Raw genomic sequence first — 12,559 nt, 5'->3', positions numbered from 1 at the left:
TTCAAGAATGATTGCCTCGGAGAATCAGATACTGGAAACTAATTCAAATGGTACAGCAATCAATTCACTAGTGGTCTATGATTTTTTTTTTCTTTTTTCTTTTATCTAATTTAACTTGTTTTCTGTGTAACTCATGAACTAAGATGCTTTATTAACCTTCTCACACACACATTCATTCACCTACAAATTGAAACAAACGACTCTAGATGTGAAGGCAAGAAAAAGCGGTGCCTTAGTCACCTGCAACAAGCAGAAAATTATTTTTCACTTTCCCAGTTACAGCAAGGGTATGTCACAAGTACAACATTTACACTTACAATTGAAGCTAAGAATCCAGGTGTGGTACCAATGACGAGATTCTATATTTTTTAATTTTATTCTATTTTTCCTATTTGAACTGAGCTTGAAGATTTTCCTTCATCTATCTTTCTAAAATAAATGAGGTATAACTCAATCTCAAGTGGACCACATTAGAAGAAACAGTGTAGAATGAACATTGACTATTAAAAACGTTTTGGGGACTATAAAAGTTTTGGATCATTAATACTTAGACTAAAGGCACAGGCCTGGCGCAAGTCCGACATAGGCCAAGAACAGTAGACCCAAACTCAGGCACAGTAAAAATTGGTTTAGTCCAAGACTGATCCAGCCCGAAAATTGTTGAAAATCTCTATTTTCTCACTTGAATGTTCATAATCCATCCATTGATCAAGTGGGCCATACATTTGACTGGCAGTGGAATATCCATTTACCTGACGTATCTGACCCAAAATGAGTAGGATTTGGATATTCTGCTTACACAATTATCCGAGGTCATTTCCATAATTTATCAATATAATAATATTACTAACTTGATTGTTAAATACTAATATATGTTTGGTGGACATCTATTGGACACCCCACTGCTAAAAACTTCTTGGGCCACTGTTTACTTTGGTGTGGGCCACTTCAACGTTCAATCTGCTTCATTTTTTGGTTCATGCTTCAAAATTCCATGGTAAAGTAGATGGCCGACACGGATATGTCATATACATCATGGTGGGCCCACGAATAATTATAAATGTTTTAATGGAGGGTAACCCCTCTCAACTTTTGTATGTGGTGTGGCCCACACAAGTGATAGATTGATTTAATTTTTAATCCCTGGGCCTACCATGGTATGGTGCATCTGACTGATGGGGTAGATGTTTGACACGCATCATGGTGGGGCCCACAGAGCCGTACCACACCCACACTAAAATTCGGGCGCGCCCGCTTAAAATTGGGCGCCAAGAAAAATCCCCAAAAATTCTCACGGGCGCTGTCTCACCCAAAACCCTCTTCCATCTCTGTCGCCCTAATCCCCTCCCTCTCCCCTCTCTCTTTATCTCTCTCTCTCTCTCTCTCTCTCTCTCTCTCTCTCTCTCACGCGGCTGCCTTCGGCTCTCTCCAGCCGCAGCAACGAGATTACCCATCCTCTCTCTCACGCGGCTGCCTTCGGCTCTCTCCAGCCGAAGCAACGAGATAACCCATCAGGTATCTCGATCTCTGTCCCCCTCTCTCTCTCACGCTTTGCCAGTTATTATCATTATTTCTTTTACTGGTTATGGTGGGGATTTAGTAGATTTATAGCATAGCTTTTTACGCATTTTTTTTTTGTTGGGTTGTGTACATGCTTCTGCTTTTGAATTTCTCACGGTTTCACCCCCAAAATCTGATACAACAGCCCAAATTTTCTGATTTTTGAGCAAATATCCTCCTTGGATTTCATTTCTCCACTCCTCCAGATTTCATTTCCGAGCAGAAAAGATAGGTTCCACCGTAGTTGGGCATAACCCACAGTACTATCTGTTCTGGGTGTTATTGGGGCCATCTGCAATCCAATGGTCCACGTGTCTATGTGACCCGAGGTGGCCCACCTATAGTATTAATTTCTAGAGTTAAGTGTATCATCGTGGAAAGACTGATATCCCTAATTGCAAACCGGAACACAACAGCAATCTGATCAGTGGATATATTCCAAGAATCATCCCTATTGAAAATCAGATGATATAGAAAAAAGGAAGTGATGTACAATGAAGCTTAAAACTTGTATATATTCACTTGTTGTGGCCTACTTAAATCATCTGAAATGACTCGAACTCAGGTGTGTCCCTTCATCCTGGTGGGATACATCTAATGTATGGCTTTGATGACATAAGAACAACACAGTGGACCTCACATTTCATCTAGAAATTTCAACGGTGGGTGTTAGGATCAAGGCCTAACCTTGGGGATGCATCTAATGGACGGTTTGATGGCATGTCCACATCACAGTGGGCTCCACACAGCTCTAATGTATGAGCAAACTGTTGACTGTTTTTTGTTTTTTGGGTGGTTGTGGTTGATTTTTTATTTTTTTTTGTTGGGTTGCGTTGGACTTTTTGGGGATTGGTTTCTTTGTTTTGTTTGCAACAAGATAAGGATTTTGGTTTTGAATGTGGGGGCTTGCATGGCCTTCTTTTTTGCTATGGTTTTGTAGTAATTTGGGGAGGGGGTTTGTGAATTCTGTTGTTTGATTTTGGTGGGTGTGGTGGATTTTTGTATGGGATTTAAGTTTTTTTTAGCACTTATGTTGGATTTTTAAGTTTTTTTGGTTGGGTTGTTTTGGATTTTCAGTTGGGTGTTTGGTAGCTAATGCCATTATAGAATTGGGTTTTGGTTTTCTTAGTGAGCTTAGTTGAAACTGGATTTTCACTTAGTTGGGATTGTGGTTGCTTTGAATTGGAATTGGGATTGGACTTTCATGCCTCCTAGAACATTTGCTTATGATGCTTAAATCAATCTAATTGATCATTTTATGAATGATGCTTGACTTAGTTCACTTGAACATGTGTGAATGATGCTCAACTTGGTTCACTTGAAAATGTGCGAATGATGCTTGACTTGCTTTACTTGAACATGTGTGAATAATGCTCGACTTGCTTCACTTGAGCATGGGTGTATGGTGCCTATATTGTAATTTTTAGATTTGTAAGTTAGATAATTAGTTACTCGTTTGAGGATTTCTATGGGGCCATACATAGATATGGTGTGTTTTTGGTGGCATAGAAATCGCTCAAATTGTCCCATTTTGGACAGTTCAATGTTAGATGGATAGTATGCTTTCATATAATCTACTTAAATGTTCATGCCTGTTCCGCGGTTCATCTCCTTACTTCTCTCTGGATATGTTTCTTCCGTTCTGTATCCAATGCCAAATATCTTTACGTTGTTTTAGATATTTGGCATCGGAATGTAACGTAAGATCAACTTATCTGGAGAGGCATGGGGAGATGCTGCCGGATTTTCGGCGTGGACGTTTAAGTGGGAATATGAAAGTATTACAATCTATCCAAACTTGGATGAGTAACTAATTTAGGATTTAATTGTATCATCTTGAAATTGATGGAGTATACCTGGATGTGCGTCGGAGATATCCGGATGTTGAGCGGGGGTCCCTGAAAGATGTGAACCGCTGTTATGACCATGATGAAGCTGTCCATTTCATATGGACAGCAAAGGGGCCTGGCAAATTGGAGACGGCCGTGTTTATATCTGTATTTGCTTGAAATAAATGGAGTAGACCCGGATGTGCGTCGGAGCTATTCGGAAGAGCGGGGTTTCCTGGAAAGAGGGAACCGCTATTATGACCATGATGAAGCTGTCCATTTTTTATGGACAGCATTGGAAGGGGCCTGGCATTTTCGTCGGATGGCCTTGTTTATATCTGTATTTGCTTTGGGACCATACCCTTAACCTAAACCAAAACCTATGACCTAAAACCTTAAGTTATAACCTAAACCTCAACCTTAACCTAAACCTAAACCTAAACCTTAACTTAAAACCTAAAACCTAAACCTAAATCCAAAACCTAAATCTAAACCTTGACCTATGCTCAATTCCCTAAAGTTATAACCTATAACCTAACCTAAACCTATCCTCAAATCTCAAAACCTATAACTATAACCTAAACCTATTCTCAAATCCCTAAACCTAAACCTAAACCTTAAAAGATTCTCAAATGCCTAAACCTAAACCTACACCTAATCCTAATCACAACTCCCTAGCCTAAACCTAAACCTAAACTTGAAAACCCAAACCTAAACCCGGTCCCGAACCCGAACCCGATTTCCTAAACCTAAACCTTGACCTATGCTCAATTCACTAAAGCTATAACCTATAACCTAACCTAAACTTATCCTCAAATCCCAAAACCTATAAGTATAACCTAAACCTTAACCAAAAACCTATAACCTAACCTAGCCTAAACCAATAACCTTCACCTAAACCTAAACCTAAACCTACAACCTAAAACTATTCTCAAATCCCTAAACTTAAACCTAAACTTATAACCCAAACCTATTCTCAAATCCCTAAACCTAAACCTAGACCTTAAAAGCTTCTCAAATGCCTAAACCTAAACCTACACCTAATCCTAATCTCAACTCCCTAGCCTAAACCTAAACCTAAACCTAAACTTGATAACCCAAACCTAAACCCGGTCCCGAACCCGAACCCGATTTCCTAAACCTAAACTTTGACCTATGCTCAATTCCCTAAGGCTATAACCTATAACCTATGACCTAAAACCTTAACCTATAACCTAAACCTCAACCTTATCCTAAACCTAAACCTTAACTTAAAACCTAAAACCTAAACCTAAATCCAAAACCTAAATCTAAACCTTAACCTATTCTCAATTCCCTAAACCTATATCTTATAACCTAAACCTAAACCTATACCTAAACCTTAACCTATACCTATAACCTTAACCTAAACCAAAACCTATGACTTAAAACCTTAACCTATAACCTATAACCTAATCCTATTCTCAAATCCGATTTCCTAAACCTAAACCTTGACCTATTCTCAATTCCCTAAAGCTATAACCTATAACCTAACCTAAACCTATCCTCAAATCCCAAAACCTATAAGTATAACCTAAACCTTAACCAAAAACCTATAACCTAACCTAGCCTAAACCAATAACCTTCACCTAAACCTAAACCTAAACCTACAACCTAAAACTATTCTCAAATCCCTAAACTTAAACCTAAACTTATAACCCAAACCTATTCTCAAATCCCTAAACCTAAACCTAAACCTTAAAAGCTTCTCAAATGCCTAAACCTAAACCTACACCTAATCCTAATCACAACTCCCTAGCCTAAACCTAAACCTAAACTTGAAAACCCAAACCTAAACCCGGTCCCGAACCCGAACCCGATTTCCTAAACCTAAACCTTGACCTATGCTCAATTCCCTAAAGCTATAACCTATAACCTAACCTAAACCTATCCTCAAATCCCAAAACCTATAACTATAACCTAAACCTTAACCAAAAACCTATAACCTAACCTAGCCTAAACCAATAACCTTCACCTAAACCTAAACCTAAACCTACAACCTAAAACTATTCTCAAATCCCTAAACTTAAACCTAAACTTATAACCCAAATTTATTCTCAAATCCCTAAACCTAAACCTAAACCTAAACCTAAAAAGCTTCTCAAATCCCTAAACCTAAACCTACACTTAATCCTAATCTCAACTCCCTAGCCTAAACCTAAACCTAAACTTGAAAACCCGAACCTAAACCCGGTCCCGAACCCGAACCCGATTTCCTAACCTAAACTTATACTTATAACCTAAACCTATTCTCAAATCCTAAAACTTATAACTATAACCTAAACCTTAACCAAAAACCTATAACATAGCCTAAATCTAAACCTATAAACTTAACCTAACATAGACCTATAACCTTAACCTTAACATATAACCTAACCTAAACCCATACTTATAACCTAAACCTATTCTCAAATCCCAAAACCTATAACTACAACCTAAACCTATACCTATAACCTTAACCTAAACCTAAACCTATAACCTAAACCTATTCTCAAATCCCCAAACCTAAACCTAAACCTATAACATAAACCTATTCTCAAATCCGTAAACCTAAACCTAAACCTAAACCTTAATGTATTCTCAAATACTAAACCTAAACCTATAACCTATAACTTATAACCTTTAACCTGAACTCAAATCCCTATACCTAAACCTACACCTAATCCTAATCTCAACTCCAATTCCCTAAACTTAAACCTAAACTTATACCTAGTCTCTATTCCCTAAACCTAAACACAAAACCTAGCCTAATCTTAAAGCTATTTTCGTAAACTGACTTTAGTCATTTCATTGTAGACATGGATAAGAGTTGGATGCGAGCTAAGAACAGGTTTGGCCCAGAGTATAAGCAAGGGGTTCAAGAGTTCATGGAATTTGTGCGAAATCGGGCAGATTCAAGGAATAGGATTAGGTGTCCATGTCGAAAATGCAAGAACATGATATATAAGACTTTAGACAAAGTAGAGGATGATTTGTTCATAGTTGGGATCGATCAGGGTTACACTTGGTGGATTTATCATGGTGAAGATATGACCCATAGAGTTGAGCCCTCCAAAGTCCTTGTTGACCCAATTGTGTCGGATGACGAGGATGAAGACGTTGACGAAATGCAAGATATTATAAGGGATGTGTTCAGGGGAACAACTGCGGATACTGATTTTGCAGCGACAAGCAGTAGCCATGATATTCCTCCAATGGGTGATGTCGAATCAGAAAAGTTTAGTAGGTTGTTGAGGGAGGCAGAACGTCCACTTTATCCGGGGTGTCAAAACTTCTCCAAGTTGAATTTTCTTACAAAGTTACTTCATTTGAAGACAATAAATCGTTGGAGTAACAAATCGTTTGACATGTTGCTTGAGTTGTTGAAAGAAGTGTTACCGGACGGTGAGACATTGCCAAAGTCTCATTACGAGGCAAAAACATTGATGCGAGACTTGGGCCTTGGTTATAAACTCATACATGCATGTATAAATGATTGTTTATTATATTGGAAAAAGCACGATAAGGCTGAAGAGTGTCAAGAATGTGGAGAGTCTAGGTGGAAGAATGACAGAGCCGGGGGTAAGAAAATCCCGCGAAAGGTGTTAAGGTACTTCCCATTGAAACCCAGATTGCAAAGACTGTTTATGTCTCGTAAGACGGCTGAAGATATGAGGTGGCATAAGGAGAAACGTGTTCATGATGATAGTACACTGAGGCACCCTGCGGACGCTGAAGCCTGGTAAAATTTTGACAAGCAACATGGCTGGTTTGCAGAAGATTCTCGCAATGTTCGACTAGGCCTTGCAAGTGATGGTTTTAATCCATTTGGTAATATGAGTAGCTCGTACAGTATGTGGCCAGTGGTACTTATGCCCTACAATTTACCTCCTTGGTTGTGTATGAAGGAGTCGTTCTTCATGATGTCATTGCTTATTCCTGGACCCAGGTCACCTGGGAATGACATTGATGTGTATTTACGACCGTTAGTAGACGAGTTAAACGAGTTGTGGAGTCAAGGTGTACAAACGTATGATACATTTGCAGGACAGACATTTCGATTGCATGCAGCGGTCTTGTGGACAATAAATGACTTTCCCGCATATGGAAATTTGTCTGGGTGGTGCACGAAGGGCAAGTTGGCTTGTCCTACATGTGGTATTGAGACTTGTTCTTTGTCATTGAAGCATGGTAGGAAAACATGTTATATGGGCCATCGTCGCTTCCTTCCGAGCGATCATAGTTGGCGTAGGAAGACGATGATCTTTGATGGTAAACAAGATCATAGGCCACCTCCGAAAGAGCTATCTGGAGAAGACGTGATGCAACAACTGAGTAACATTTCACCGGTTAGATTTGGTAAGACATCGCACTTGAAGAAGAGGAAACGTACAGTATTGGACTATAATTGGAGAAAGAAGAGCATCTTTTTTGAGTTGCCCTATTGGAGTGATCTGAAATTGCGACACAACTTGGATGTCATGCATATTGAGAAAAATATATGTGACAATGTCTTTGGAACATTGATGAACATAGAGAAGAAAACAAAAGACAGTTATAAGACTCGATTGGATCTACAAGAAATGGGTTTAAGGAAAGAGTTGCACTTGCAACCACATGGAAATTCATATACTATACCAGCAGCCTGTTACATGTTGACAAAACTAGAGAGAAAGCGTTTATGTGAATGGTTGAGATCGGTGAAGTTTCCTGATGGGTATGCGTCAAACATATCTCGGCGCGTAAACGTTACAGACTGTAAGGTAACAGGAATGAAAAGTCATGATTGTCACGTCCTTCTGCAACGCCTACTGCCGGTTGCGATTCGTGGATTCTTGAGCAAGGATATCAGTGCGGTACTGATTGAGTTGGGAATATTCTTTAAGGATTTGTGTTCGAGATCGTTGAATGTAGATGTTATTAAACGACTGGAGAGGGACATTGCTGTAATCCTTTGCAAACTTGAAAGAATATTTCCACCTGCATTTTTCGATGTCATGGTACACCTAGCGATTCACTTACCGCACGAGGCGAAGCTTGCAGGCCCAGTGCAATATCGTTGGATGTATTCAATTGAAAGGTGGTACTAATATGTTAAAATTTTTATTCATTCAATAAATTACATATCCATGTTTTCATACATATAACATAGTGGTTTTGTGTATAGATACCTTCACACACTGAAACAATTTGTGAGGAATAAGGCACGACCGGAGGGGTCGATAGCTGAAGCGTACATTGATAATGAGTGCCTTACATTTTGCTCCATGTATCTTCGTGGCATAGAGACTAGATTCAACCGAGAAGATCGGAATGCCGATGAAGGGCAGGAGCATGAACAAGGACCCATATCTGTATTTGCACATAACGTTCGTCCTTTAGGATCCCCGACGTTTCAGGATATGGACCTTGGGGATCTAACAAAGGCGCGGTGGTATGTGTTGCATAATTGTGAAGAAATAGAGTCGTACTTGGAGTAAGTCTTCCCTCGATTATTATTTTCTCTACATACGATGATCTTAATATTTTTTGTTGATGACGTGCCATTTATGTGTAGCGAACACATAGACGAGATGAAGTCTAAATTTCCCACAAATTATGATCGAATGCATCAAGATCATTTTCCAGAATGGTTCGCCAACCGTGTAAGATTTCACATTATATTTCACCACACTTAGCATTTTCGTTGTATTGCACATTATTTCAACCTATGAAAATCCCTAAACAATTATATTCTGTACATGATAATAGATGAAGATGTTGCGCACAAGCAACTCTGCAGATGCGTCTGATGCGTTATACTTACTGGCATATGGCCCTGATAGACGTGTATCTAGATATACAGGTTGTATTGTAAATGGGATTCGATTCCACACCGAAGAACGTGAGAGTACAGGACCACACAAAATAGTGGGGTGGTTGTGAAGGGAACAAATGAGGAGGATGAAATTGAGTTTTATGGCATTTTGACAGATATTATCGAGCTGAGTTATTGTATGAGAAAGCGAGTGTACTTATTTAGATGTGATTGGTGGGACATTGGAAATAAGAAGTTTGGAATACAGACTGACAACTACTTTACAAGCGTAAATTTATCTCGGAAGTGGTTTAAGGACGACCCATTTGTCCTTGCCAGCCAAGCCGAATAAGTATTTTATCTCACTGATACCAAGTTAGGCGGCTCTTGGCACATGGTGCAGAAAATAAAGCCCAGGAACGTATTTGACGTTTCCATACCAGAAGTTGAAGATAGCGAGGACAGGAGAAATGACGCGTTTATGGTTGAAGAAGCATATCAAGAAGACATGACATCTAGGGATACAGGGGCTGATTCAAGTGTTGATATTGATGTGGTGCAATTAGATAGAGATGATGTGCCACCTGATCATGTTGATGCCTCAATAATACGTGATATTGTTACAGATGATAGCGGTTTCATTGATGACACCGTTATGGACAATGAGGATGAAATACTGATCAGTGATAGTGATGGTGAAGAAATAGCTCTAAGCGATAGTGATACAGACGACGATTATTAAATGTACACATGATTTCATGTAATTTTTCAATTCGAATAATTTATGTATTCCATGTATACATGAAAATTACAAGTCATGAGTAATTCTTTTTATTGACTTGTTTATAGTCTACATTTGCAGTTGAGTTAATTTCTGATCATGCGGAGCGTAGCAGAATCACGCAACATACTTCATCAGCTGTTGCAGATGGATGTTTCGGTCCTATCTTCTTCTGGTAGGGCCATAGAGATACTCGGTCTGGTCGATGAGTGTAGAGTGGAATATATCGACGATGACTCAGAGGAAAGATTATGCTATCTCAAAGAAATTCCAGAGCTGATGGAGATATATAACCGCGGGAAACGAGATATGGAAGATGCGACTCTGTCACTTGCACATCTGAATGGAGTCCCAAGAGACCAGATATCTCCTATTGTGACTGGCATGTTGGTTATAAATATGTCGAGTGCTTCACACTACTTGACATATGCTTCTGAAGTATACGATAGCTTGCGCAGGGAGTACTTCAGATAGTTTACCTCAAAGTTGTTTCGTATTACAACGAAATATGTGTATTTAATATAGAATGACAATGTATAATGGAATTTCCAATGATTTTAAATTAAAGTTTACAGTTTTATTATATTCTGCTTGCATTATAGTGTAATGGTCTAATCATATTTTAATCATCTCTCTAAGCATAAACACATGCATTGTACCATCAACACTACTTGTATAATGTTTTAGTATATTCCACTTGTATTGACATTGTTTAAATTTATAAGTTCGTAGCTCGTACATATTCAGTGATGGCACCAGGTGGGAGAGTACGTCGTTCGCGCACAGGATCTACCCCTTCTACTCGTGAAGTGACGGAGCCAGTATCGCCGTCACATATTGCATCGCAGGCGTCTGATCCCTCAGTCGCGCATACACCGGGCACTGCATGTAAGTCTAGGCGTATATTTTTTTTAATGATTTCTATTTATGTTTAAACTTACATATTTCTTTTGCAACAGCATCATCGACTAGCCGACGAGGACGTGGACCCACGCGTGGGTTGCTTTTAGAGCGACTTACGCGTGAGGGTAGGGTGACGGTAGAGTTCCCACAGGACTGCATTAGACCTGTTGGGAACAATGCCATGTTGTTTACGTCGGAGGTCGGTGTTTTATGCCGATCTCTGATCCCCCCCACCACTCCCCGTTGGGGGGACGTGACAGATGATGTGCGGCAGCTCATCCGTCAGCGCCTTCAGGTAAATTTTATTAAATTAAAATTTATTTTATAAAAGTTTATTTACAGTTAAGTTATTTTTTAAATAAGTTTATTATCTTAATCTATTATTTACAAAACTGCAGGATAAATTTGACTTGGATTTGAGTGTTCCGCACATCTCTCATGCCGTCGACGACATGATGAAGGAGCGGTTCAAGGATTACCGCAGTAAGTTACACCGGCAATACAAGCGGTGCATGAGCCACGAGGAGGCCGTACAGTCCGCACCGCTGCACGTGACTGATGAGGACTAGCGGATACTCTGCGATAGGTTTTCGTCTGATTCTTTTCAAGTAATATTTACATATTTATGATATCTTAACGTAATAATTAAATTCGCAATTAATAACAATGTATTATGAATAACGTGTTCAGAAGAGGAGCAAAATAAATTCTGACAATAGAGGAAAGTTAGAAGTGAACCACGTAGCTGGTTCAAAGTCATTTGTACGACTTCGTCACGACATGGTAAGAAAGTACTGATAATTATTATGTTTATATATTCTTTCCATGCATTTATATTAAGTCTATTGTCTTTTCGATTGTGCAGCGAGATTCCGTCACTGGCCAGGAGCCCGGACCAGTAGACTTCTACAAAGGGACTCACTGTCGGCAGTCGACAGGATCTTGGGTACATCCTAGAGCCAGCGAGATTTGGATAAAGATCCTTACATTGTAAAATTTATTTGCATTAAATTATAATAATGTCATTTATTATGAAAGTTCATATGTTTTCATTACAGGAGGAGATGAACACCTTACGCAGTCAGCCCACTCCCGATGGTACTCAGCGGAGTGAGCCAGAGATCTTGAGTCAGGTGCTTGGCATCCGTTCTGGATATGTGCGTGGGTTTGGCCATGGTGCTAAGCTCATGGCACCCGCTAGAGCTGCCTCCAGTCGATCCATCATCGTTGGCGATAGCGCCATACGCCGAGCTGATACTGCAGAGAGAGAGGTTCAGCAGTTACGGGTCGTTGTCGATGACATCAAAGATCAGCTGGACAGACAGAGGGAGGAGCAGGAGAGGAGGATGGAGGAGCAGCTGGCAAGGCAGAGGGAGGAGCAAGAGAGGAGGATGAACGATCAGCTAGCGAGGCAGAGGGAGGAGCAAGAGAAGAGGATGGAGGAGATGCGGGTGGAGCATGAGCGACGGATGATGGAGATGTTTCAGGTTATCGCTGCACGCTTACCCACTGATGCCCCAGTGCCTCCGCCTTCATCTGCGTGATTTTTTTTTATATTTGTTTATTATGTTAAGTTTTGAATGAATGTGGTGCGGATTAGATTATTTGTGTTTGGATGAATGTAGTTTATGTTTGGGTTTGAATTAATTTAATTAGATGGATGTGAATGTGAATATGATGAAATATCTGTAT

The 12,559-nt window shown here is 39.7% G+C and overlaps 1 protein-coding gene across 1 annotated transcript; it reads left to right on the top strand.

Moving 5' to 3' along the window:
- Positions 1–10,711: 10,711 nt before the first annotated feature.
- LOC131233094 (uncharacterized) lies at positions 10,712–11,848 on the top strand. Its single transcript, XM_058229697.1, has 5 exons — positions 10,712–10,852; positions 10,924–11,162; positions 11,266–11,475; positions 11,558–11,650; positions 11,733–11,848. Exons 1-3 carry the CDS (start codon positions 10,714–10,716, stop codon positions 11,434–11,436), a joined length of 549 nt encoding a protein of 182 aa, XP_058085680.1. The 5' UTR covers positions 10,712–10,713; the 3' UTR covers positions 11,437–11,475; positions 11,558–11,650; positions 11,733–11,848.
- Positions 11,849–12,559: the final 711 nt, after the last annotated feature.

This window comes from Magnolia sinica, chromosome 18 (genome assembly GCF_029962835.1).
Source record: "Magnolia sinica isolate HGM2019 chromosome 18, MsV1, whole genome shotgun sequence".
Lineage (NCBI taxonomy): Eukaryota > Viridiplantae > Streptophyta > Magnoliopsida > Magnoliales > Magnoliaceae > Magnolia > Magnolia sinica.
The sequence above is the reverse complement of the archived record's forward strand: the minus strand, read 5'-3'. Positions and strand labels throughout refer to the sequence as shown.